This window comes from Gallinula chloropus (genome assembly GCF_964237585.1).
Source record: "Gallinula chloropus genome assembly, chromosome: 28".
Classification (NCBI taxonomy): domain Eukaryota; kingdom Metazoa; phylum Chordata; class Aves; order Gruiformes; family Rallidae; genus Gallinula; species Gallinula chloropus.
The window spans coordinates 2,341,293-2,366,270 of NC_140113.1; the positions used below are offsets into that span (position 1 = coordinate 2,341,293).

At 61.4% G+C, this 24,978-nt stretch overlaps 1 protein-coding gene across 1 annotated transcript in view; it reads left to right on the top strand.

Moving 5' to 3' along the window:
• Positions 1-213: 213 nt before the first annotated feature.
• Positions 214-24,978, top strand: part of UNC13A (unc-13 homolog A) — a gene marked incomplete at both ends in the record, with an annotated part of 36,644 nt that continues 11,879 nt past the window's right edge. The window contains 30 exons of the mRNA XM_084276181.1: positions 214-235; positions 5,237-5,266; positions 5,576-5,675; positions 5,889-6,006; positions 6,230-6,353; positions 6,532-6,605; positions 6,694-6,748; positions 7,538-7,573; positions 8,108-8,318; positions 8,876-9,001; positions 10,496-11,068; positions 13,088-13,181; positions 14,129-14,178; positions 15,265-15,358; positions 16,609-16,680; positions 16,898-17,117; positions 17,350-17,577; positions 17,846-17,987; positions 18,371-18,540; positions 19,315-19,430; positions 19,547-19,710; positions 20,344-20,506; positions 22,833-22,901; positions 23,041-23,130; positions 23,271-23,405; positions 23,725-23,858; positions 24,076-24,161; positions 24,360-24,486; positions 24,572-24,668; positions 24,779-24,922. Coding sequence (XP_084132307.1) covers positions 214-235; positions 5,237-5,266; positions 5,576-5,675; positions 5,889-6,006; positions 6,230-6,353; positions 6,532-6,605; positions 6,694-6,748; positions 7,538-7,573; positions 8,108-8,318; positions 8,876-9,001; positions 10,496-11,068; positions 13,088-13,181; positions 14,129-14,178; positions 15,265-15,358; positions 16,609-16,680; positions 16,898-17,117; positions 17,350-17,577; positions 17,846-17,987; positions 18,371-18,540; positions 19,315-19,430; positions 19,547-19,710; positions 20,344-20,506; positions 22,833-22,901; positions 23,041-23,130; positions 23,271-23,405; positions 23,725-23,858; positions 24,076-24,161; positions 24,360-24,486; positions 24,572-24,668; positions 24,779-24,922 — 3,864 coding nt within the window. The remainder of the gene's footprint in view (positions 236-5,236; positions 5,267-5,575; positions 5,676-5,888; positions 6,007-6,229; positions 6,354-6,531; positions 6,606-6,693; positions 6,749-7,537; positions 7,574-8,107; positions 8,319-8,875; positions 9,002-10,495; positions 11,069-13,087; positions 13,182-14,128; positions 14,179-15,264; positions 15,359-16,608; positions 16,681-16,897; positions 17,118-17,349; positions 17,578-17,845; positions 17,988-18,370; positions 18,541-19,314; positions 19,431-19,546; positions 19,711-20,343; positions 20,507-22,832; positions 22,902-23,040; positions 23,131-23,270; positions 23,406-23,724; positions 23,859-24,075; positions 24,162-24,359; positions 24,487-24,571; positions 24,669-24,778; positions 24,923-24,978) is intronic.

Genomic DNA, 24,978 nt, shown 5'->3' on the forward strand with positions numbered 1-24,978 from the left:
GCCTCGGCCCCCCCACCCTTGGGCGCGGCTGGGGGGGGGTGGGGGTGGGGTGGGGAGGGGGGGGCGGTGCCCGGCGGCTCCTTTAAGGCGGGGGCGGCGCGGTGACGTCAGGAGCTGTCCCCGGTGCTGAAGCAAGATGGCCGCCCGCTAGTCAGCCGGGGCGGCGGCGGCAGCGCCCCCCGCGCCCCCCGGCACCGCCCCGGGATCGGGACCATGTCGCTGCTCTGCGTCGGAGGTACCGGGGGAGAAGGGGGGGGGGGAGCCTGCGAGGGGCGGGGAGGGGGCTGGGGGAGCAGCAGCCGGCGCCACGATGCCCGACGAGGGAAAGGGGGGGGTGGATGGATGGGTGGGTGAGGGGGGTGGGGGGGACTCGCCGCTCCCTCACCCCCCTCCCCCGCTCCAGCTGCCCCCGGAGGGCAGAGGAACGTCCGGGGCTGGCGGAGGCTGGGGGAGGGGGGGGCGGGGGGGGCTGGGGCGGGGGGGGGTGGGGGTGCCGCGAGAGCGGCTCCATTCACAAAATCCGGCGCGTGGATTTATGAATGAACTGGCGGGGGCGCGCGCGGCGCCGGGCCCGGGACGGGGGGGGGATTGAGGGGGGGTGGGGTGGAGAACAGGGGGTGAGGGGGGGGTATGTGTGTGTGTGAGCGCAGCCCCCCTCCCCCGCCGGGCTGTGTTCCCCCCCCACCCCCCGCCGCAGCGCTTCGAATGCCCCCCCCTCGCCATGGGGTGAGCCAGGGAGGGAGGGAGGGGGCTCCCCCCACCCAGCCTCTCCCGTCTGCCCCCCTCCGCCGTGCCGCCCCTCCCGGTGTCACCTGCTGCCGCCTCCCCCCCGCCCCGCATCTCCCCCGCACCCCCAAAAGCCAGACACCACCCCCTCCCACCCCCCCGCTAAGTGCTCACCCTCCCAAACACCCCCACCCTCGCCCTCCCAGCTCTCCCCAAACACCCCCCACCCCCCCCACCGACCCCTAAGCACGCCCCCCCTGCAGACACAGCCGCCTGCATTCGCAAGCACCCCCACCCTGAACACGCCCCAAGCGTACCCCCCCCCAGCGCCCCACATCTATCCCCATTCCCCACCTCCAAACCCCCCACCCCAAGAACCCACATTCCCACTCCCCCCAAACCGACCCCATACACCCCCAGGCCCCCATCTTTCACCTTGCCCCCCTGCAAGCCCCTAACACCCTCCCCCCCCCAAATTACCAAGTGCCCCCCACCTCCTTCCAGGCTCATGCAGGTCCTGCCCCACCTTGGGCATGTTGATGGTGCTGGAGGGGTTGTGGGCTGGGGGGCGTCAGGGCAGAAACAGGGTGGGTTAGTGGTGCTGGTCACCCCATACTGGGAGGAACTGGGAGGAGTGTGCAGGTAGGGGGTACCTGCACCTCAGCACGCTGAGACCGTCCCAGCTCAGTGCACAGATGAGTCCTGCAGTCTCAGCTCGGCTGTGCTAATTGTTACTCTGGATTGAGTGCTCACCCTGGGGAAGGTGAAATCTGGGGTTGAGGGGGGGTGTGTGTGTCCCTTTGCCCCCTCCCCAGCCCCTACAGCACCCTGATAGGGAGGGGGTGGCACAGTGTCCCCTGGGGTGGCAACACAGGGGTGGCAGGGTGGCAGTGAGGGACAAGGTGCAGAACAGGGTGTCTGAGATTCCTCCGCCAGTGCCCCCCCCCAGGGGGAAATCAGGAGGAAAATGGGGGTGCCCACCCTGCTGCCTGAGCCCAGTGGCATGGGGGGGAGGATGGGGAGGGGAGGGTGCTCCCTCCCACCCCCCCACCTTTGCCTTGTCCCTGCGGATGCTGTCACAGCCTCTTCTCCCATGGCAGTGGGGGTGGGAGCCATGCCAAACCTGGCGTGCCTCTGTGTGTGTCCCCAGCCAGCCCCAGATTTGGGGGGTCCCCCCCCGTTTGGCAGGGGGAGGGCTGCGTCTTTACTCAGCTTGAGGGACTGTCACACGCGGTGACACCCGCGGGGACGCCGGGGGCGGAATGTGAGAAGCGGCTCCTGGTGGGTTGGGGCTTCCCCCGCTGCCCCGTCACCGCTCGTGGGGGGCAGGTATTTTTGTCACCCTATTTTTGGGGTCCCAGGGGCGGAGGTGCCACCCCAGATCCTCCCTCAGCCTTCCCCTCCTCTCCCAGGGGACTACGTGCAGCCCCCCAAGGGCCTCGTGCTGGGGGGATGCAGCCGGTGATGGGCGCTGGGGGGTGTGGGGGGTGAGCAGGGACAGGGAGGGGGTGTCTGAAGTGGTGCGAGGCAGACAGACAGATGGACGGGCGGGTGGATGGGCATCCGGAGAGACAGATGGAGAGACGGACGGACAGATGGATGGAGGGGTGGGGAGACGCGAGCAGGTAGACAGAGGGGTGGGAGGATGGACGGACGGAGGGGCGGGTGGACGGACGGAGAGGAGGGAGGGATGGATGGATGGATGGATGGATGGATGGATGGATGGATGGATGGATGGATGGATGGATGGATGGAATGAGGGAGGGAGGGAGGGAGGGAGAGAGAGAGTGGATGGACAGACAGATGAGGGCTTAGATGGTCCAAGGATGGATGGACAGAGACACGTGTGGATGGACAGACAGGTGAAAGGACAGACAAAGGAATGGACAGACAGAGGTGGGTGGAGAGACAGGTAAATGAATGGACAGACAGAGGGATGGCTGGACAGAGGGATGTGTGGCTGGACAGAGGGATGGACAGACAGGCCCGTTGTGGGATGCCTACAGCCCAGCCTGGTTTCTATGTCACTGTCAGTCCGATCCCCATCAGCTGCCTCCTGCCTCAGTTTCCCCAACTGCCCATCTACCCCCACAAGGAGGCTCATTGTCCCAGCCCTGGGGTCTTCCAGCCTACTGGGGGGGTTGTCCCCAGCTCCCACGGGGGTCCTGCTGTCCCCAGCTCCTTGTCTGGGGGGATCAACTTAAATTTCACCCCAGGGTGGCACCCTGGGACCTGCCAGCTTTGGGGCCGCGCTGGTGGGTGGGAGGGTGGCACAGCCCGTTCAGAGCCGTCAGCTGCAGATGGTGGCAGCAGGACTTCTCCTCGGCAGGCGATGACAGCCAGGAGAGCCACGTGTTCCCTGGGTAATTGTTCCTGTCAGCTCGGGTATTTTTGGAGCTTTCCCTTCCTCTGCTCCCCGGGTTCAGAGGCAGCAGCTGAGGGGAGCGGTCGGTGTGTCTGGGGCCAGGCTGAGCTCCCACACTGGGGTCCCTGTGCAGCTCCCAGCAGGTGCCAGGCCAGTCCCAGTACCAAATGCTGGGTTATATTTATAATTGTATGATTAACATATGTATTAATATAGTCATATTATCTACTATACATTATAATAATAATCATAATGATGTCTAAGAGATAATATCACACATTATAATAGTACAATATTATAGATAATATATCACAATAGTATAATTATGTTAATAAATATAGAAGTATAATCAATATATAAGATATAATATTATGAATATAATCGATATATAAATATAATAGATAAGCAATACTATTATAGTATTATATATTATTCATATATAATTAGTATACATTTATATATAAATAATTATATTGAATATATTGATATATATCATATATATAATATAGTATAATCATATATAGACACATTTTAAAATGCATAAGATAGACACACATTTTAGAATGTATAATATTAATAAATTCTATATGATATAATTTATAATTGAATTATCATGATATTTATAATGATTTGTGTATACAATATATATATATAAACCAGGCCATTATGCACTATATATATAAAAAAATATATACTATAATATTGTATCACACGGTGGTGCTGGCCACCCCCGTGCAGCCCCCCCTGGGCTCCCCACCTGGTGATGCTGGGGGTCTTTAGGATCCCAGAGCCACCCCCTGTCCCACCCAGCAGTGAAGCCAGATCTCCTGTGCTCCCCAGGGATGACGGCTGCCTGCGATGCTGCTGGCGAGCACAGGAGCCACCCGCTGCGTGACCCTCTCCCTGTAAGGGTTTGGTGGGGGGAGAGACAAAGGGCCCCACCACGGTGTGGGGCTGAACCCATTGCCCTCCCCTCCCTGCCTCAGTTTCCCCACAGGCAGCCGGGAGCCGGGTGAGCGCTGCTGGTGCCACGTTGCCTCCTCTGAACCCCGCCGGGCACGTGGAGCCAGCGGCAGCCCCGCGGCCCCTCCGGCGCTGGTGGCGGGTGATAAGCGGCCGGCGAGTGGCACATCTCTGAAATCAAATTACCTTTGATATCGCCAGGGCTATTTTCATCCCTCCTCAGTCACGTTGGGCCTCCACCTGCTGGCACCCGCGTCATTTAACTGTGCTGTGTCATCCTCTCCCTGCCTGGGCCCCTCGTGTGAGCCCCGAGGACGCCCCTCACCCCCTCACCCCCTCACCCCCACTGCCTGGCATCGGCAGCCTTGGTACCCATTTGCCTCCCCACTGCAGGCAAAACCTGGGTACCAACCCCCCCAGAGCCTCCTGCTCCCAGGGCAGGGGATCAGCCAGACTCAGGAGCACTTTTTTCCCCTCCATCCCCCCACCCCCACATGCAACCAGCCAGTTGGGAGGGGTCTGCAAGGGGCAGGATGAGAACTGGCCCCTCAGTGTCCCCCTGGAGGGGTTATAGGGGTGGGGGGGTGATTTGAGGGGTCCCTGCTGCACCAGATTCAGTGGAGCATCTCCGTCATCCCTGGGGCTGCTGTGGGGCACAGCAGGGTTATAGTCTCCTCCCCTCCACCCTGGGTTTCCTGTACATAGTCTGGGTCAGTGGTTTGGGAGGTGGCAAGAGCCATAACCCTGGTGCTGCTGAGCTGGTGCCCCCCACGGGGACTGGAGCTGGGGGAAGGTTCCCCCAACCCCCCTCTGTTCCCCTGGGATGTGTATGGTAACATCAGCTGTTTCCTCAAATACATCCAAATTCAGAAGCAGGGGGTGAGTGAGGGGGGTTGAACACCCCCCCCCAGCAGGTGAGGGATGGACAATGAAACGTTTGAAGTTGTCCCATAGTGACCATTTTTGCAGGGGGGGGGGCTTTGTTCCCCTCTGGTGCCCACCGAGTTCATGCCTGGCACTGGGGACTCCTGATTTACACCATCAGGAGGGATCCCACTGCCTTCCCCCACCTTGCAACCGGGTCTGGGGTCCTTTTCCATGCCCCTGGCACTGTGGTGGGGTCACCAGCCTGCCTGCGTGGGGCTCACACTGAATCTCTTCCTTCCCTCTCTGTCCCCACAGTTAAAAAGGCCAAGTTCGATGGGCCCCAAGGTAAGTGCCCCCCCTACACCTGCCAGCCCACCTGGGCTGGGGCTTGGGGCTCAGCTCTGGGGGTGGTGGGATGTGTCAGGATCAGAGGAACCTCTAAAAGGTGGTGAGGGGACCCCAGGCTCAGCCTCAGCTCTGGGGGCATCGTTTGGCAAATGGGGAGGGGAGCACACCCAGAGGTGGGGGTATGTGGGGGGGGCAGAGCTCATGGGAGGGAGGCACTTGGGGGGGTATCCGGGGCGTGAGGGCACGGCTGAGGGGGTGTGTGTGTGGGGGCACTGGGGCCACTTCACCCTCCTCTGGCTCCCACAGAGAAGTTTAACACCTACGTGACGCTGAAGGTGCAAAATGTCAAGAGCACAACCATCGCCGTGCGGGGCAACCTGCCCGCCTGGGAGCAGGACTTCATGTTGTGAGTGTCCAGGGGCGTCCTGGGGTCCCCCACCCTGCTGCTCCCCATATGCCCCATCAGCAGGAGGCCCCCCCCACCCACTGCCAGTGCTCCCCCGGACCCCAGCCCTGGGGGACTCACTTGAGACTGAGGGGGCAGGTAGAAGCTGGGGCAGCCTTTGGGGGGGCTGCAGGGATGGGGGGGGTTAATCTGATGCTTTGCCCCTTTCCCCAGTGAGATCAACCGGCTCGACCTGGGCCTGACAGTGGAGGTGTGGAACAAGGGGCTCATCTGGGACACCATGGTGGGGACGGTGTGGATCCCCCTCCGGACCATTCGGCAGTCCAATGAGGTAAGGAGTCGAGCATGTCCCTCCTCCCCCTGCCCCCCTGGACCCCAAAGGACAGGCAGCCACCCCCCCCACCCCCAACTGTCCTTCGGAGGGGGGCAGAGCCTTCCCCACTGCGGCTTGGAGAGCACCCTGGTTGGGTTTGGGGTTGGGGTTGGGGTCTTCCCCTGCGTGCATGGGGCTGGGGGCCGTGGCGGCTCTCCTCAGCCCCATTCCCACCCCACAGGAGGGTCCTGGGGAGTGGCTCACGCTCGACTCCCAGGTCATCATGACCGACAACGAGATTTCAGGCACCAAGGACCCCACGTTCCACCGGATCCTCCTCGACACCCGCTTTGAGCTGCCGCTGGGTGGGTACCATCCCCAGGCACCCCAGCACTGGGGTGCATCCTCCCTTATCCCCAAACCCCAGGGGTGCTCATGGGGCTCGGGGTTTGGGCTGAGGGGCTGTTCCTATAGCCCCAAAAGCTGAGGGAGGGTGTTTTAGAAGTGGTGTCCATGTGCCAACCAAGGTCTTTGCCCTTGCAGATATCCCTGAGGAGGAGGCCAGGTATTGGGCCAAGAAGCTGGAGCAGCTCAATGCGATGCGGGACCAGGATGATGTAAGTCAGGCCCGGGATGAGGGCTGGGCAGGGAGCAGCCGTGCTGCACGAAGGCAGTCCTCATCCTCACTGGCCTGTCTCTCCCCAGTATGCCTTCCAGGAGGAGCAGGAAAAGCCCCTGCCCGTTCACAGCTCCCAGTGCTGTAAGTGCTGCCCTGTCCCTGCCCCACTGCAGGACCCCCCCCCATTGCCCCGTCTCCTCAGCTCCCTACACTAGGGATGCATAGGGGTGGGGTCCATGCCTGCCTTGGGGTGGTTGAACCCCAATCCAAGTGAGGCTCAATCACACCCCATACCCCATCCCCATCCCTCATCCCATCGTCCCTCCCCTGTCTGCTGGTGTTTCTTTGCTGTCTCCCTGTCCCGAAGTGTGTGATCCCTCCTGTGGGGCTGGGGAGAGGGATGTAGAGGGGCATGGCAGTGGGGCTGGTAAGGATAGTCCCCTGGGGAGCCTGGGTGAGGGGCAGCGTGGCTGGCAAGGGGGCTGCTCGGTAGGGGCAAGGGCAGAGGGGTGGTCTGGGGGATTTGAGCTGGCAGCTTGGTTAGTCCCACACGTGCCTTGGTTTCCCCTTCCAGAATCACTCCAGGGCCATGCACAGCCTGGCACAGCTGGGTGCCCTGTGTCCAGCCCTGTGCAGTTCGGTGCCATCATGTGCCCGGCCATAGCACTGTCCCCATCCCAGCTCCATGTCACCATGTCCAATCCCTAGGCTCCATCCCTGTCCCATCTCTGTATTGAGTTGCCCATCCCCACTCCCTGTCCCGGGGACAGCTCTGTGCCCTGTCCTGGGTGCATACTGTTCCCAGCACTGTCCCCATCCCAGCTGATTGTCTCCATGTCTGGGAGATGCTGGTTCCTCCCAGCCAGCTCCTGTTGCTGCCCCAGAGCTGCCTCCATCCTTATTGTCTTGTGCCCCTTTTTTTTTTTGTAGGCAACTGGAATTATTTTGGCTGGGGAGAACAGCAGAGTAAGTATCCTGTCCCCTCCCCTCGTCCCAGCCTGGCGGACCCCAGTGCATCCCCCTTTGCTATGTCATAGCCTTGCAGCCTGACACTGTGGCTCTGTGCTGGGCAAGGACAGAGGCACTGAGTGCCCTGTCCTGGGCAGGGCTGTCCCCAGGGGCTGGTGGGACACAGCACAGTCACGCTGTGCTTTTGAGGGCCCTGATGGCAATGAGCAGCAACGGCTTTGCCTCTGGGGTGGGACATTGGTGGGGCAGAGGGAGGGTCCCTGCACCCTGTCCTCCTTTTCCCCCCTTCTGTATATCCCATTTCCCCCCTCTGCCTGCCCCTTGTCCCCCAAAACCTCTCTCTGCAGAGGGGAACACATGCACCTTGCCCCTTGCCCCTTCCTGGCTCCCTCTCCCCAGCATGGTCCCACAGCGGTGGGGACAAGGTGGTGCAATAGCGGGGTGGTGTGGGGCACAGGGCAGATTTGGGGTGCCCCTGGCCATAGCAGCTGCGGGGCCATCCACTGTCCCACTCACTGTGGCCACTTGCAGACGATGACCCTGACAGCACAGTGGATGACCGGGACAGTGATTACCGCAGCGAGACCAGCAACAGCATTCCACCACCCTACTACACCACCTCCCAGCCCAACGCCTCCGTCCACCAGTACCCCATGAGGCACCAGCAGCAGAGCTCCCGTGACTCCTACACCGACTCCATGCAGAGCTACGAGATGGACTACTCAGACCAGCGTCCCATCAGGTAGCACTGGCACAGAAGGTTTTTCCCTGGGACCTGCTCTCTGGGTCCCCCTGACAGGTGGCAGAGGCCAGTGGGTCCCCGGGGTGATGCCAGAGATGGCACTCCCAGGACGGTGGGTGACAGAGGGAAGGATGCTGAGGCAAGGAAAAGGGGGATGGTGCCAGCCCCAAGCCTTTGCTTCTCACTGGAAAGTTTTCAAGCTCTTTTGGGTCACCATCCTGCTCTGTCCTCGCTGGGCTTCGGGACCCCCCCCAAGCTGTCCTTGCTGGCAGGATGTGGCCTGGCTGGGGACGCAGATGTGGCTGTAGGCAGAGCCGCAGGCAGGGACGCCTGCCCAGCGCTTTGTCCCTGCGGTCACAAGCACAGCCCAGTTCCTCACCACCACCCAGCCCAAGGTGCCAAGCCCCATCCATCCACCAGGACGGAGCCTCCCTGCTGGCATCCCCGCGGTGGCAGGGGATGCCGGGACAACGTGGTGGGTGGCGGTGGCGCGGCAGCCGGGACCTCGCTGATCATCTTCCTCTCCTCCTCCTCCTCCTCCTCCTCCTCCTCGGCAGACGCTATGGTAGCGTCGACTCTGCCGCAAACGGACGCAGCGACGCTGAGTCCGCTTCCGAGTCGAGCAGGCGGACCAGCCGCCAGCCTTCCCTTGAGAGCAGGCGGTCCCTAGACCTATCGGATAGGTGGGTCGCTACCTCGTCGCGTGCCATGTGCCGTCGCAGAGTGCTGTGGTTGGTCCTTGAAGCCGTGGTGAGGCCAACACCAGTCCCGGCAAGGGCGGCCTCGTGCCGCTGTGGGGTTTTCCACCCCCCACCCTCCCCATTCCCGCCCTGGACCGCCTTGCAGAGGAGCAGCGGTGGGATGCTCCAGGAGTTTCTTGGCCCTGTGGTGTCACTTCTTGCTGCTGCACCCTGGTTCATGGGGGTGATGCCCCCAGCACCCCGGTCCTGCTCGCTGGCACAGCGACCAGCCAGCAGCTGTGCTGCTGGTTCCCCATCGTGCCAGCAGGAATGGGAGCTGGGGTCTTGGGGACTCAAACTCCATCCTCCCTTTCTAGTCACCCCCCCCCCCACAAGGGAGCTGGGCAAAAGCCTCGTGCACTGATTTGGGACCCTTGTGATGTGACAAGGGCCCCTCTCCCAGCTCTGGCCAGGATCAGGCTGGGGAGGTGAGGGGTTTCTGGGCATGAGCCATGTCTCCTTCACCCCTGTGCCCTGAGTCCCCCTTCCCAAGTTACCAGTATCCTTCCCTGCTGGGACCAGCCTGGGCATCTTCCAGCACCCTCTTCCCTGTGCTGTCCCCTGGCTCCCAACTTCCTGGCCCAACCAACCTGGGCCCAGGGCTCTGCCCGTCCCCTCCCCTTGTCCCCCTGTCCCCTTGCCCGCCCCTGAGCCCTGGCTGCCGGTGCTGGAGACGTGGTGTCGGCCTCTTCCTAGGCATGTCCCTGTCCTGTCTGCATGTGTGCTTATGTGAGCCTCTCCCCATGGAGACCCGTGGCCACCCCATCCCTGGCAGCCTCCTGGGATGCAGGGAGCCCCTCTGCTGCTGCCCCCCCAGGTGCAGGTGGCTGTGAGAGGGGGATATTGAAGGGGCTGGGGCCAGTGGAGCAGATGAGGTGGTGGGAAGGGGTCTGGTCCGGCAGGGAGAGTGGAGAGGGGACCCCCCCACACGCCCACAGTAGGGATAATGTGGTGAAAGGGAGTGATGGGGTTGAGGGGGTACCCTTGGAGGTCAAGAAGGAGCGCTGGGATGTCAAGGAAGAGGTTGGGTGACAGGTCTGTGGGTTGGGGGCAGGTTGGGAGGGGTCTGGCAGAAGCAGGAGGGAGGATCTGGCTGGGGGTGCTGCCTGGCTGCGCTTTGCCCCGGTGGCTGGCAGGGGTGAGCCAAGGGGATAGACACCATCCCCTGGGTCCCCACACTCAGCCAGGCCACAGGCAGGAAGATCAGAGCCCTGAGAGTGCCCCAGTCCCACCACACAGTGTGTCCTGCATGGAGGAACCTTCCACTCCCAGGACAAGGAGCTGGATGCTCACCCAGGGCTGTGCCCCAGAGGGAGCCACTCGATTCCCTGCCCTCGGTGCAGGGATCCTGGGGCTCTGCCTGCGGCAGCACGGGGCAGGTAAGGCTGTGGCTTGGACCCACGGGAGCCCTGTCCTTGTCTCCTCTTGGCCCTGCAGCCCCACGGGGAGCAGCCGCTACGCGTCGTCGGCCGAGCTGAGCCAGGGCAGCTCCCAGCTGAGCGAGGACTTCGAGAACGAGAGCCTGAGGGACTCGGAGCTGGATGAGCGAGACGGCGACTCCTACCACTCCTGCCACAGCTCCGTCAGCTACCGCAAGGACTCCCCCCGCTGGGAGGAGGAGGAGGAGGATGATGACCTCTACCTGGAAGAGGAGGAAGAGGAGGAGGAAGAGTTCAATGAGGACTACAGCGAGAATGAGGAAGGCTACCCCAAGGAGGAGGAGGAGGAGGACCTGCAGGAGCAGGGCACCCCTGAGCTTGATGCCTACCCCCCACCACAGAAACCCCCCGGGCAGCAGCAGCAGGTCCCACAGCAGCAGCCCCAGCTGGTCCCACAGCAGAAGCCACAGCAGCAGGAGAGGAAGGAGGAGAGGAAGGAGGAGAGGAAGGAGGAGAAGGACATCTCTGCTCCCCAGGAAACCCCAGAGACCCTCCAGGCCCAGCAGGGAGTGGATGAAGCTCCCCTGGCAGAGGCAGCCCCTGAGCCTGAGCCCCCAGAACCAGCTGAGAGGTAGGAGGGAGATGTTGACCTGTGGTGTCCTTGGGGTGGCACCGTGCCTGATGACATCCAACCCAGAGGTGGTCCAGGGCTGATGGTGCCAAGGGGCAGCACCAAGGATCTTCTGCTGTGTTTAGGGCTCTTCCAGGAGTCTGTGGCACTGAGGTGCCACCCAGGAGGGTTGGTCTCCTTGGGCACGCTGCCCTGGGGCCACCACCAGCACCCTACTAAGCAGGGGCAGAGCTCACAGAGTCTCAGACTGATGAGTGTTGGCAGGGACCTCTGGAGATCCCCCAGTCCCACCCCTGCCAGAGCAGGGTCCCCTCGAGCAGGCTGCACAGGACAGTGCCCAGGATCACGGGGTCTGAGTGTCTCCAGAGATGGAGACTCCCCAGCCTCTCTGGGCAGCCTGGCCCAGGGCTCTGCCACCCTCCCAGCACAGAAGTTCCTCCTCATGCTCAGGTGGAACTTCCTCTGCTCCAGTCTGTGCCCACGGCCCCTTGTCCTGTCCCTGGGCCCCCTGAACACAGACTGACCCGTCCTCCTGAGCCCACCCCTCAGGGGTTTCTCAGCACTGAGCAGATCCCCCTCAGCCTCCTCTTCTCTGGGCTGAGCAGCCCCGAGTCCCTCAGCCTCTCTGCCCCAGAGAGATGTTCTGGTGCCCTCAGCATCCCCACAGCCCTTTGCTGTCCCCTCTCCAGGAGCTCCCTGTCCTTCCTGCCCTGGGGAGCCCGGCCCCGCACACACTGTTCCCCACGGGGCCTCCCCAGGGCAGAACAGAGGGGCAGGAGAACCTCCCTGACCTGCTGCCCACACTCAAGGTGTTTGAGATTGGGGGTGCAGGTTTACAACCTGTGGATGAGGGAAGAGGGGGACTTGGGGCTGCGATCCCTCTCCTCCAGCTCAAGCTGTTGCCTCGTGGCTGGATGGGGGTACCCAGAGCTTGGCATGGCCAGAGGTTTCCTTCACAGGGGTCAATCCTTTCCCCAGGCCACTGGCAAAAGCTCACCTCTGGCCTCCTGTGCTGTAGAGATGAATCACTTGGTGGTGGCCAGGTCCCTGGTACAGCCAGTGAGTAGCTCATGTGCCAGGCTCTGCCTGGATGCGTCTGTTCTCCCGTGTTTCGGTGGGTGCCCCCACCCTGCACACAGGGGAAGCACCATGGGCTTTTCCAGTCTTTTATTTGGTTTAAATTCCACAGCTGAGGCAGGGAATCTCTGTTTGAAAGAGTGGGTAAGGAGCCTTTTTGTTAAAAAATACCTATTTAGGTCCAAGTCCCTGTCTGCCTGCGGTGCCTGTTCTCCAGGCAGGGGGCTTGGGGGTCCCTTGCTGGGCACTGGGGACCACAGATTAGTGTTGGGGACCATGGATTAGTACTGGAGACCACGGATTAGTGCAGGGAAGGCTCCACAGAGCCAGCTGGAACAGGTTTGTCTCCTGAGCTCTCTCCATGGTTTCATCCTGGCCCAGTTCTGGGCACCCATCTCCAGTGTCAGGTCACATCAAGCCCTCTAGGAGCCTGGGGTGTTTGGAGGTTTTATTCTTTCCTCCATGTTTTGATTTTGCAAAAGAGGAGAGAACCCTTTCCCCCAGCAACCAGCATGTCCAGGCTGCCAGGTCTCTCTGGGCTGGGAGCCGCTGGGATGTCTGGAGCTCTTAACCCCAGGAGGTCCCAGTGTTGCAGGGAGAGGCTGGAGGACATCATGATGGGGGGTGAGCAGCGAAGTAGTTTAATCCAGGTGCTGTGTCACCAGCAGCCCCCCAGCCCTGCGCTCCCTGGAGGGATCCCACCACATCACCTGAGTGCCCAGGGCCAAGGCTCTCAGGGGAGGGAGAACTCCTGGCCTCCCCCCATCACTCTGCCTGGGCCATGCTGCCTGTGGTACCTTCTTAGAGTCCTTGCTGGTAGGTCGAGGCAGGTTTTGCCATCGAAAAAGGCTCAAGGCCCATCAAGATCCCTCAGTCCTGCCTGGGGTGTGGGGTCTGCCCCGGTGCCATACTGGGGGCTGAGCAAGGTGTGTTTGCTTGCAGGGAGCAGGCAGAGGTGGAGGTGCAGGACCCCAAAGCACGAGCCAAAGCCAACTGGCTGCGAGCCTTCAACAAGGTCTGCATGCAGCTGCAGGAGGTGAGCAACCCCAGGGCAGCCCGGTGCCAGCGCTGGGCTGGGGGGTATGGCCCCTCCTCACGCCTGGGCATCTTCCAGACACCTCCACACCCTGACCCCATGGATGTCCCACACCCTGAGGGCAGTGGGGACCTGGGTGGCCCCAACTGCGGTGGCCCTGCAACCCCATTCATGCCAAGCAGGACCCTCCCCACCCCCCCCAGCCCCTCCCTCGGTGTGTGCTGCATGCGGTGTGCTGGTCAAGCCCCCTCCACCCTCTCCCCTGTATTGAGCTGACGATGTTTTGTTCTGTTTTTAGACTCCATCCTCCATCTTTTCTTTTTGTTTTGGCTCTGGATTGGCTCCCCTGGGGCTTCGACCCCCCCCTTCCCCACCGCTTCTCTTTTCAGTTGTCCACCACCATGGCCCTTGCGCTCGCATCTCCCCTCGCGTAGGGAGGGGGTGTAGCCTGCCCGCAGGTAAGCATGCCCAACGCCTGCCGTGCCTGCCCTCTGCCTGTGTGTGCCTGCAGGGATCGCCCCGTCAGGGAGGCTCTGTCCTCCCTTCTCCCCTAAAACACCCCCTCCAGGGGTGGGGGCACTGCGGGACGCTCCCTGCACCCATCCCATCCCTGTGTGCTCTGGGTTCTTCTCCCTGCGCTTCTCTTTGGCTACCAGCCCTCCCCCAAACCCTACCTCCCCCCCCCTCCTCAACTCCTGTGCCAGCCCCATCCCTGACCCCCACCCTGCTGAAGCCTGGCCGCTGCTTGCCCAGCAAGCATTGCATTCCCAGTGCAAGCCCTTTACTGGGAAGAGCCCCATCATTTTCCACACGCGCTTTTCTTCACCCATCCTGTAGAGCTGTGAGCGCTCGCTGGGCACTGAGCTGGTACTGGTGCCTGGGTTTGGGGGGGGCTGTGGGGCACGGTGGGGGCTCAGTGCCTGTGACAGCCACCCTGTGTCTTGCAGGCTCGTGGGGAAGGTGATGGAGAAGCGAAGTCCCTGTGGTTTAAAGGCGGGTGAGTATATGGGGAAATCAGGGGGTCTCGCAGGCTGCTCTCCCCTCCTCATTAGGAAGTGGTTAATGAGCTTGTTGGGGAGCTGGCGTGGGGAAGGGTTGCTGTGCTGTGGGGATATTGAGGGGGGCAGATTTTTGGACTGAAGGCTGGTCGCCTGATGCTTTGGGAGGAGCCAGCAGAGATGTCACTGCTCCACATCCCCGAGAGCCGCTGCTGAGGTGAGTGGGTTGGGATGGGACTGAGCTGGGGTGGCAGGTCCCCCACTTCTCTTCTGCCATGTGGGATTCGAGTGGTGCCATGGGGAACCCCACATCCCTCACCCAGATGGGCCGTGGGTCTGGCTGACCCTTCCTGCTGACCCAGGCAGGACCTGCACATCTCCTCCAGTACCCACCAGACCACACTGGGGTCTTCATGCAGCCGGGGTTGGAGGCTGCAAAGCTGCATTCCTGCCCCAGTTCCTCTCACTGCAGAACAGCTCAGTGTCCCCCTTTGGTGCCCCAGCAGGAAACCCCAGCTCACCCCCTCCTCTCTGCAGAGCCAAAGCTGCCCAAGCCAGCAGGGCTGGGCTGCGCTTCCCCCACCTTTCACTGCCACACCACTGAAGCAAAACATGTGGGGAGAATCGGTGTTTTCTGCCAGAATCCCTTTTCCCATCAGTTTTCAGTTTGTTGATCCCTGCCCCAGCGGTGGTGGGGAAGAGCATCCCACGGGTGGGTCCCAGGCAGTCCTGCCCATCAACACGAGGCAATATCAGGGGGCCCCTTCCTGCCTCAGTTTCCCCTTCCCCTCTGACTCTCATCTCTCTTGCAGGCCTGGCGGTGGGCTGATCATTATAGACAGCATGCCGGACATACGCAAGCGAAAACCCATCCCCCTAGTTAGCGATTTGGTGAGGTTCCTCCTCAAACCTTCACCCACACAGCTGCTGGCTTCGTCCCCGCTGCGCCTCGCTGGACCGTGCCGCCCGCCGCGCTGCGGCTGGCGCTTGCTGAGCCCTGTGCCCCCCCTCCCCAACTGCCTCTAACCTGGCTTGTGTTTTCTGTTCTCTTTCCTCCGGCCTGGCTTGGCCACCCGCGGCGGCAGGGGGGCGGCAGTAAGGTTTCTGCGCTGCATTAACAGCATGCCCGACATTAAGCCTGGACGCAAATCTCTCCCTCTAGTCAGCGATCTGGTGAGCGTGGTCTGAGGGGTTAAAGAGCAAGCACCCTTGGGTGCTGGCATGGCCAGCCCTCCCCAGCCTCCTCCAGCTCCACTGGCAGGGGGAAAGGGGTGTCCCAGGCTGTTACGGGGGGTCTCCTGGCCCTGGATCTTGTGATGGGTAGCTATGAGGATGAGGATGGCACAGCTGGGCTCTCCCCACTCAAGGGTGCTTCTCTTTAACGGAGCTCCAGGGTCCCGTCCCTACACCAAGCATCAGCCTGAGACTTCCCAGGGCTGCCTCTGGTTTCCCAGTTTTCACCCAGGACTGTGTCCCTGTCCCTTTCCTGTCCCACCAGCTTTGGTGCCGGGCAGATGGACCCGTGTACTGGAGGAGGGGTAGCGCTGGCTTTTCTGAGTGGCCCCACCCCTGTGCTCCTGTCCTCACCATTGTCATGCTGTGCTGGTACAGCCCAGTCCTCATACTGGGGTCCCATCCAGCCCCTGGGCTGTAATGCACAGGGTCGCTCTGCTGTCACCTCCCGTGACACTTTTGGAAACCAGACCCCCTTTGCACTCAGAATTAGGTGCCTTTCACCACCTTTCCCCTCTCTTTACCCCTCATCACCTCCACCCTGTGCCGGGGGTGCCTCCCCAGAGTGCCTCCCTCCTGTCCCAAACCTGCCTGCCCACTCCCACCCCGCTGCCCCCCTCTCGCTGCCCTCACCCCAGTGCCCTCCACCCCTCAGCCCGCTCGGGCAGCTGCTGATGCTTCTGCACTGTGCTGTGTCAGTGTTTCGGGGTGTTGGGTGGTGACAGGGTGGGCTGCAGCCAGCACTGTGGCTTAGGGTGGGAAACCCCTCAGGGGCTGGGTGCAGGGTCAGTGGTGCCCCAATTCCTGCTCATTCTGGCCAGGAAGGGGCCAGGACTCGCTCTGCTCTGAGGGGACTCACACTAATGGCCTTTTCTTCCCTCCCTTGCTGGACCCACTGCACGCAGGCAATGGTAAGTGCCCCCTCCCTGGCTTCCCTGGGGTTTTGGACACATATTTAGAGGTTCTGCCCCGGTGGGGCTGAACTGGGAACACTATGGGCTGCTGAACTGGTTCCAGTCCCGCTGCACAGCCAGGTGGTGCTTGTAACGTTGGTGTCACTGTCCTCACTGCCAGGCCACGCAGCGAGCACCCACCTGTCTGGAGAGGGGTCTACACAGGCCACTGGGACCCCAAAGGAGAGCAGGAGGGACAACCCGTGCTCTGATACATCTCCAAACTGTGTTTCTTTCCCACAGTCCCTGGTCCAGTCCAGGAAAGCGGGAATCACATCCGCGCTGGCCTCGAGCACCTTGAACAATGAGGAGCTGGTAGGTGCTGGGTGCTGGGGGAGGTTGTGGTGGGAGGGCTGAGCCCCTGCTGGCCTAGCCAGCAGTGGAGATGTGTGGTCTGCACCACACCAGCTTCCTCCTCTGGCATTGCCAAAGCAGGCAGGACGTTGACGGCCACACCAGGGCACGGTGGTCAGGGGGTCTCCACACGTTGCCTGAGCTTCTCTCCCCGTCTCTCTCTCCTGTCCTTGCCCAGAAAAACCATGTTTACAAGAAGACCCTGCAAGCCTTAGTGTACCCAATCTCTTGCACGACGCCCCACAACTTCGAGGTGTGGACGGCCACCACCCCCACCTACTGCTACGAGTGCGAGGGGCTGCTCTGGGGCATCGCCCGGCAAGGCATGCGCTGCGCCGAGTGCGGCGTCAAGTGCCACGAGAAGTGCCAGGACCTGCTCAATGCTGACTGCCTGCAGAGTAAGGGGCCTTTGTCCTGCAACTGCATCTCTTCTCCCTTTGGAGGGGGAGGAGGAGGGAGCAGCCTGAGGGAAGATGGATTCCTGTCTTGTGGCTGGGGGAAGTGGTGAGCCGGGGAGGTCTGTCCTGGGTAGGGTGTAGACCGTTCCAGGTTTGAATTTGTGGTGGGTTTGGGGTGCTCTTGGGATGCTGCCTGCCCCCCACCATCTCACCCATTGCTGTCCTCCCCCAGGGGCAGCAGAGAAGAGCTCCAAGCACGGAGCAGAGGACCGGACCCAGAACATCATCATGGTGCTCAAGGACCGCATGAAGATCCGGGAGCGCAACAAGCCGGAGATCTTTGAGCTGATCCAGGAGGTGTTTGGGGTCACCAAGACCACACACACACAGCAGATGAAGGCGGTGAAGCAGAGTGTCCTGGATGGCACCTCCAAATGGTCAGCCAAGATAAGCATCACAGGTAGGCACTGGTGGCACCTGGCACCATGTGCCATGGGGGACCATGTACCTGTCCCTGTGCATGAAGATGCTGAGTGCTCCAAGGCCCCCACCCAGCCCCTCACCCTGCAAAGTGGCTTCAGCCCCTGGGGGCACAAGGTGCCTGTTGTGGGGGTCTCAGTATGGCTGTGGCACTGACTCCTCTCTCTCTCTTCTCTCTGCTGTGTGTGCCACCCACATGCCTTGTGTGGATGGGGGTGTGTGCCGTGCCGTGCCGTGCTGTGCCACAGTCGTTTGTGCCCAGGGCCTGCAAGCAAAGGATAAGACCGGTTCCAGTGACCCATATGTCACTGTCCAGGTTGGAAAGACAAAAAAAAGGACCAAAACTATCTACGGCAATCTCAACCCAGTCTGGGAGGAGAATTTCCACTTGTAAGTTCACCCCTGGCCCCTCCCTGCCCCTTCATGGCCCCTCATGGTTAGTGCTGGCTGTCAGCATGTCCCTGTGGCATGGTGGGGAGGCAGCTGAGGCCTTATCCTCCCCCAGCTGAGGGTGGACAGGGGCTGCTGGGGTCACTGGGAGTGCTCTTCTTGTGCCATGGACAGGTTGGGTCCTGGCAGAGGGGGCTGGTCCTGCCTGGGCATGGTGCAGAGCCCTGTCAAGTCCCAAGGGGAGGGTTGATGCCCCCACATCCACTCTCTTCCCCAGCTCCTGGTGCTGGGATGGTCCTTCTTGTTTGGGGAAGCTGAGGCTGGGGAGAGGCTGGGAAGGTTTCCCTGCTCATCCCAGGGCTTGCCCCTTCTTGCCTCCCCAGCGAGTGCCATAACTCTTCGGACCGCATCAAGGTCCGTGTCTGGGACGAAGATGATGACATCAAGTCCCGCGTCAAGCAGCGCTTCAAGAGGGAGTCCGACGACTTCCTAGGCCAGACGATCATCGAGGTCCGGACCCTGAGTGGGGAGATGGATGTCTGGTACAACCTCGGTAACCAGCTGCCCTGGCACAACCCACTTGGGCTGGGACCCCCCAGCCCTGCGCTCGGCGGGGGACGTGCTGCCAGCCCAGGCGTGGGGGGGCTGTGCATTGACATGGGCTCTGCTGCTAAAAATGGGTCATTAAGGAAGCCATGGGGATCAAGGGCCGTTCTCAAAGCACTTTGCCCAAGAGGTCTGAAGCACCAGCCCTCTGCAGAGGGGAAACTGAGGCACGGAGAAGCCTCGTCTCTATAGTGACCGGAGATTTCACCACCCTCACACCCCTGCATTGAACCCTGGCCTGGCTGCCCGTGGTACCCAGTGCCCCTTCTCCGCTCATCCCTCCCTCCACTTCTCCATTCATCCCTCCCTCCCCTTCTCTGCTCATCCCTCCCTCCCCTTCTCTGCTCATCCCTCCCTCCTGTTTTCCGCTCATCCCTCCCTCCTGTTCTCCGCTCATCCCTCCCTCCACTTCTTCATCCATCCCTCCCTCCCGTTCTCCGCTCATCCCTCCCTCCACTTCTCCATTCATCCCTCCCTCCACTTCTCCATTCATCCCTCCCTCCTGTTCTCCTCTCATCCCTCCCTCCCCTTCTCCATTCATCCGTCCCTCCCCTTCTCCACTCATCCCTCCCTCCCCTTCTCCACTCATTCCTTCCTACTCTTGGCCACGGCCCCAAGAACCCCCACATGCCACAGCCCTCCTCCCTTCTTTGGGGCCCAACACGAGTGGAGTGGCTCTGGGGAAGCCTCCTGGCTCATCCCTCTCTCTGTGCCCCTGCAGACAAGCGGACAGACAAGTCAGCTGTGTCAGGGGCCATCCGGCTGCACATCAGTGTGGAGATCAAAGGCGAGGAGAAGGTGGCTCCTTACCACGTACAGTACACCTGCCTGCACGAGGTGAGCAGCCCTGGGGGGGGCACAAGGGGCTTGGTCTCCACCCCATCTCCACCCCAGCCCCGTGGCTGTGCCACCACCAACTCGGGGTGCTTGACAGGGCTCGTTTGTACCTCCAGAACCTCTTCCACTTCGTGACGGATTTGCAAAACAACGGGGTGGTGAAGATCCCGGATGCCAAAGGGGATGATGCCTGGAAGGTGTATTTTGATGAGACAGCACAGGAGATTGTGGATGAGTTTGCCATGCGCTACGGGGTGGAGTCCATCTACCAGGCCATGACGTGAGTCGCTCACCCTCCTCCCTCACCCTCCACCCTGCCCAAAAGGGGCTGCCACACCCTGGGGGTCGGGGTGAGGGGTCACTGTCAGCACCCACCTCCCCTGCTGCTGGTTGCACCCACCTCACTAGCATGGGTGTGGACGTGCTCCCAGCTCACCCGAACCCATGCATCCCTCCCTCCTCTTCTCCACTCATCCCTCCCTCCCCTTCTCCACTCATCCCTCCCTCCACTTCTCCATTGATCCCTCTCTCCCCTTCTCCGCTCATCCCTCCCTCCCCTTCTCCGCTCATCCCTCCCTCCACTTTTCCACTCATCCCTTCCTCCACTTTTCCACTCATCCCTCCCTCCCGTTCTCCACTCATCCCTCCCTCCACTTCTCCATGCATCCCTCCTTCCCCTTCTCCATGCATCCCTCCTTCTCTCCCCTTCTCCATGCATCCCTCCTTCCCCTTCTCCATGCATCCCTCCCTCCTCTTCTCCATGCATCCCTCCTTCTCTCCCCTTCTCCATGCATCCCTCCTTCCCCTTCTCCCTCCCTCCTTCCCCTTCTCCATGCAAGCTCTCCGAACCCCACGCCCCTTCCTACGGGCAGCCCGTGGCCCTGTGGCCTCACCTCCTGCTTCCCTCTTGCAGGCATTTTGCCTGCCTTTCCTCCAAATACATGTGCCCAGGGGTGCCAGCAGTGATGAGCACCCTGCTAGCCAACATTAATGCCTACTACGCCCACACCACCGCCTCCACCAACGTCTCGGCGTCCGACCGCTTTGCCGCTTCCAATTTCGGGGTAAGTCCTATGGTGCGTAAACACTCCTTCCTTCTTCTCTCTCTTCTCTTGGGAGGGGGTGGGGGGCTCAGGGGACAAAAAGGGTCGTGCAAAACACCCCGCTCCAAACCTGCACCCTGGGTGGCAGGGCAGTCAGCCCGCTTCATCCTGCTCCTGCTTTGCAGGAGGGAAGGAAAAGAGCCACCGCCTTCCTGGGAGAAGGTCTAAATTTGCTCCCCAAGCTGCTGCGGTGAAGCTGCGGCTGGAGGCTGAGAGGTGGTGGGAGGGGGCAAACCTTGGTGGCAGAATCACAGCAGGTGGCAAGGAGCCATCCCTGCAGCTCGCCGGGAGTTTCGCACGGCCCCGCGCGCGTCGGGCGCACCCTGGGACGGCTGCAAACTCACCGGGCTGTGCCAGCACCCACGCGTGCCGGCGGGAGTTTGTACCGGCGCCGGGTGCACCCTTGGGGGGACATGGCTGAGGAGGGGCTGAGCTCTAATCCCAGCTCCCCCCCCCACCTAGTGACATCCCAGAGACAGCAGGTCTTTGCTCTGGGTGCGCATGGGTCGAGCCTGGATCAGTGCCCAGCCCCGGGTCAGGAGAAGTGCTGGGTAGCCAGGGATGCAGCGAGAGCCGAGCGCAACTCCGGGCAGCTCCTTGCTTTGGCTCACCTCCCCGTTCCCGTTGCAGGAGGCAGCCAGAGCCAAGCCAGCCTTGTCTCTAGGTCGTGCAGGAGGACAGAACTCTACGAAACCACCTTTTTTTTTCCTCTCTCTCTCTCTCTCTTTAACGTGGAGGGTTTTAAAAACTTCTTTCTTTCTCTTTTTTTAGAGAGCCTAAGGTTGGGTCCTAAAAGTGCCCGGCCGTGTCGCTTTAACCCCGAGCACCCGCCGTGTCCAGTGTTAGAGTGCCGCAGCCCTTCCGTGGCGGGGACGCACGGGCTGGGCCCAGAGCCTGGCGTCGCCGTCTCCGGCGGCCGAGCGCGCCGAAGGTTTGCGGTTGCCAGCGCAGGCTTCGGGCTTGGCCAAACTGCGGCCAGGCGAGCGTGGGACTCGCTGCCCTGTCCCGTTTCCCCCCCCCCCCCCACTTTGTCCTTCCTCACCATGGGATTTGGGGAGCTGCTCAGGGCTCTCCGCAGCACTATGGGGCAGCCCTGACTTGGTACAGATGATGCTGTGGGCTCTTGTGGGAGGCCCACGGGGTTGTCCAAAGCCTCCTTCCCACACACCCCCCCTGCAGGGGTGCAAAGGGAAATGCCTCCCAACAGTGTTTTGGGGCAGATTGGTTGCTTTGCCCTCAACTCTGACAGATGATCCGCAGCCCAAATGCCTCCCAACAGTGTTTTGGGGCAGATTGGTTGCTTTGCCCTCAGCTCTGATAGCTGATCTGCAGCCCAAATGCCTCCCAACAGTGTTTTGGGGCAGATTGGTTGCTTTGCCTTCAGGTCTGACAGCTGATCCGCAGCCCAAATGCCTCCCAACAGTGTTTTGGGGCAGATTGGTTGCTTTGCCCTCAGCTCTGACAGCTGATCTGCAGCCCAAATGCCTCCCAACAGTGTTTTGGGGTAGATTGGTTGCTTTGCCCTCAGCTCTGACAGCTGATCCGCAGCCCAACTGCCTCCCAACAGTGTTTTGGGGCAGATTGGTTGCTTTGCCCTCAGCTCTCACAGCTGATCCGCAGCCCAAAGTGGGATTTGCATCCTCCTGCCCCACAGTCCCTGGACGGGAGCTGGCCTGAGCTGGATTAAAGCCACTCAGCCCCAGTGGAGACCATCTACCTGGGGTGGTTCCCTGCCCGCATCCCTCAGTGCGCCCTGGCACTGAGGTGAGCAAGGGGCCCATGGAGGTGTCCAAGTCCTGGGGACCATCCTAGCCCTGAAGATGGGCAACTGTTGCAAGTGCCCAGCTGCTCTTTCCCTGCCCTTTCTCCCTGAGCTCTTCACAAGCTTCAATCCAGGAGCCAGGCCCCTGCACACCCTCACCCTGCCCCTACCCCAAGCCCAGGCTCAGAGGTGATCAAGTGCAGGAGGCAGATAGAGCAGCCCAGGCCCAGGCAAAGGGGCTGTGAGGTGCTGCCTCTGGATCCACACCATGCCTGGCACAGCCACGTGTGCCCCAGGAACCATCGATGGCAGCCAGTGACCCCAGCCACCAGCAAGGACACACTCTGTTCTCCACGGGCATCTCATGCCCACTCACAGGGCTCTGATGAAGGGAAGGAAGGACAGCAGGACAGCAGGAAGGAGAGGCATGAGCTGGGGGGGATGGGGGCAGAGAGAACCAGGTGCAGTGGGGAGGGTGGGGGGACAGTCTCTGCTGCCTTTCCCTTGTTCACCTGGCTCTGGGGTGTTTCTCTGCAGAAGGAGAGGTTTGTCAAACTCCTTGACCAGCTGCACAACTCACTGAGGATTGACCTCTCCATGTACCGGGTAAGGTGCCTGCCGTGCCTCAGTTTCCCTACCTGTCTAACAAGGTCTGAAACAACAGGCAGCTGTATTCCCCCCTCCTCTCCATCCACCCCCATGAGAGCTGTGTGTGCAGCTCTGTTCTTTCCTTCCCCTTTGGCAGAACAACTTCCCTGCCAGCAGTCCTGAACGGCTGCAGGATCTCAAGTCCACAGTGGATTTGCTGACCAGCATCACCTTCTTTCGGATGAAGGTACCACTGGGGCCACACTCACCCTGTCCCCCTGGATGGCAGCCTGAACCTTCCTGACCCCCCCCAGTTCTTTGTAAGGTTGGGGTCACGCTGGTCCCTCAGTGTCTCCAGCACTGCTCCCTCCCTGCCCACACACCCAGGTCCAGGAGCTGCAGAGCCCCCCACGAGCCAGCCAGGTGGTGAAGGACTGTGTGAAAGCCTGTCTCAACTCCACCTACGAGTACATCTTCAACAACTGTCACGAGCTGTACAGTCGCGAGTACCAGTCCGACCCGGTGCGTGGGGCTGGGGGGGGGCTGGGATACACTGGGATGCCAAGCACTGTGGGGACACCCCATTGCCCCCCACCCACTGAGCTTCCCCATCCCTACCCATCTCCATTCTCCTGCTCCCTCTACAGAGTGCTCAGCCCCAAGGCTTGGGCAGGGTTTGAGCCCCACTTCCTCAGGGTTGAGACTGGGGCCAGACAGGGGAGGGGCTGCAGAGGGTCTCAGGGTGTTCCCAGAGCCCTCCTGCCCCCTCCTTGGCCCCACCATGAAACTGAGCCCCACGAGTGGGGTGACTGAAGCCTCTGCTGTGTCTCCATCACTCCAGACTAAGAAAGGTGAGGTGCCCCCCGAGGAGCAGGGTCCCAGCATCAAAAACCTGGATTTCTGGTCCAAGCTCATCACCCTGATAGTCTCCATCATCGAGGAGGACAAGAACTCCTACACACCCTGCCTGAACCAGTGAGTAGGTGCTGGGAAAGGGGACCCTGCTCCGTGCCCTGGGGGGATGCCCACGAGGCAGCAGTGGTGGCTTTAGTCCTTTGGAAGTGGCTTGTAACATTCATTCTACAGATGGAGAAGCTGAGGCAGGTGGGAGGGGTGTGTGTGGGGGGTGTATCTGCAAGAGGAGGGCTGGTCCAGCCTGTGTCTGCACTTTCCCCCCCCCCCTCCTCCCCAGGTTTCCCCAGGAGCTGAACGTGGGGAAGATCAGCGCTGAGGTGATGTGGAACCTCTTTGCTCAGGACATGAAGTATGCCATGGAGGGTGAGTCCCCCCCCAGTCTGGGTCAGGGTGCTGGGTGGGAGCAAACCCATTTCACCCCCTCACCGACACGGTGCCTAGCTTCACTCCCACCCAAGAGCCACTCCCATCTCCACCTCATGACCCTGACAACCCCAGAGCTGCCAGGCAGCCACCCCCCCACAAGGTTTGGGGCTCAAACCACCCCCCATCCCCTTGCAGAGCACGACAAGCACCGCCTGTGCAAGAGTGCTGACTACATGAACCTGCACTTCAAGGTGAAGTGGCTCTACAACGAGTATGTCACCGAGCTGCCCTCCTTCAAGAGCCGTGTCCCCGAGTACCCCGCGTGAGTACAGCCCTTAGGAGGGCAGGAGGGGGTTGCTTGTGCCCCAGTGGGTCTCACTGAGGTGGGATGGGGGACTCTCTTCCAGTTGGTTCGAGCCCTTCGTCATCCAGTGGCTGGATGAGAATGAAGAGGTGTCCCGGGATTTCCTGCACGGAGCGCTGGAGCGGGACAAGAAGGATGGGGTATGAAGCATCAGTGGGGCACAGGAGCTGGGGGTGGGCGAGGGGCTTGTCCCTCCATGCCAAAATCTCCCCTCCCTGCTTCCTGCTGAGGCTTCCTCTCCCACCCCCAGTTCCAGCAGACGTCCGAGCACGCCCTCTTCTCTTGCTCCGTGGTGGATGTCTTCTCCCAGCTCAACCAGAGCTTCGAGATCATCAAGAAACTCGAGTGCCCCGACCCCCAGATTGTTGGGCACTACATGCGGAGGTTTGCCAAGGTGGGCAGCTGCTGGGGGTCACTGGGCCAGCAGCACCCTGGGGACCCAGTCCCAGA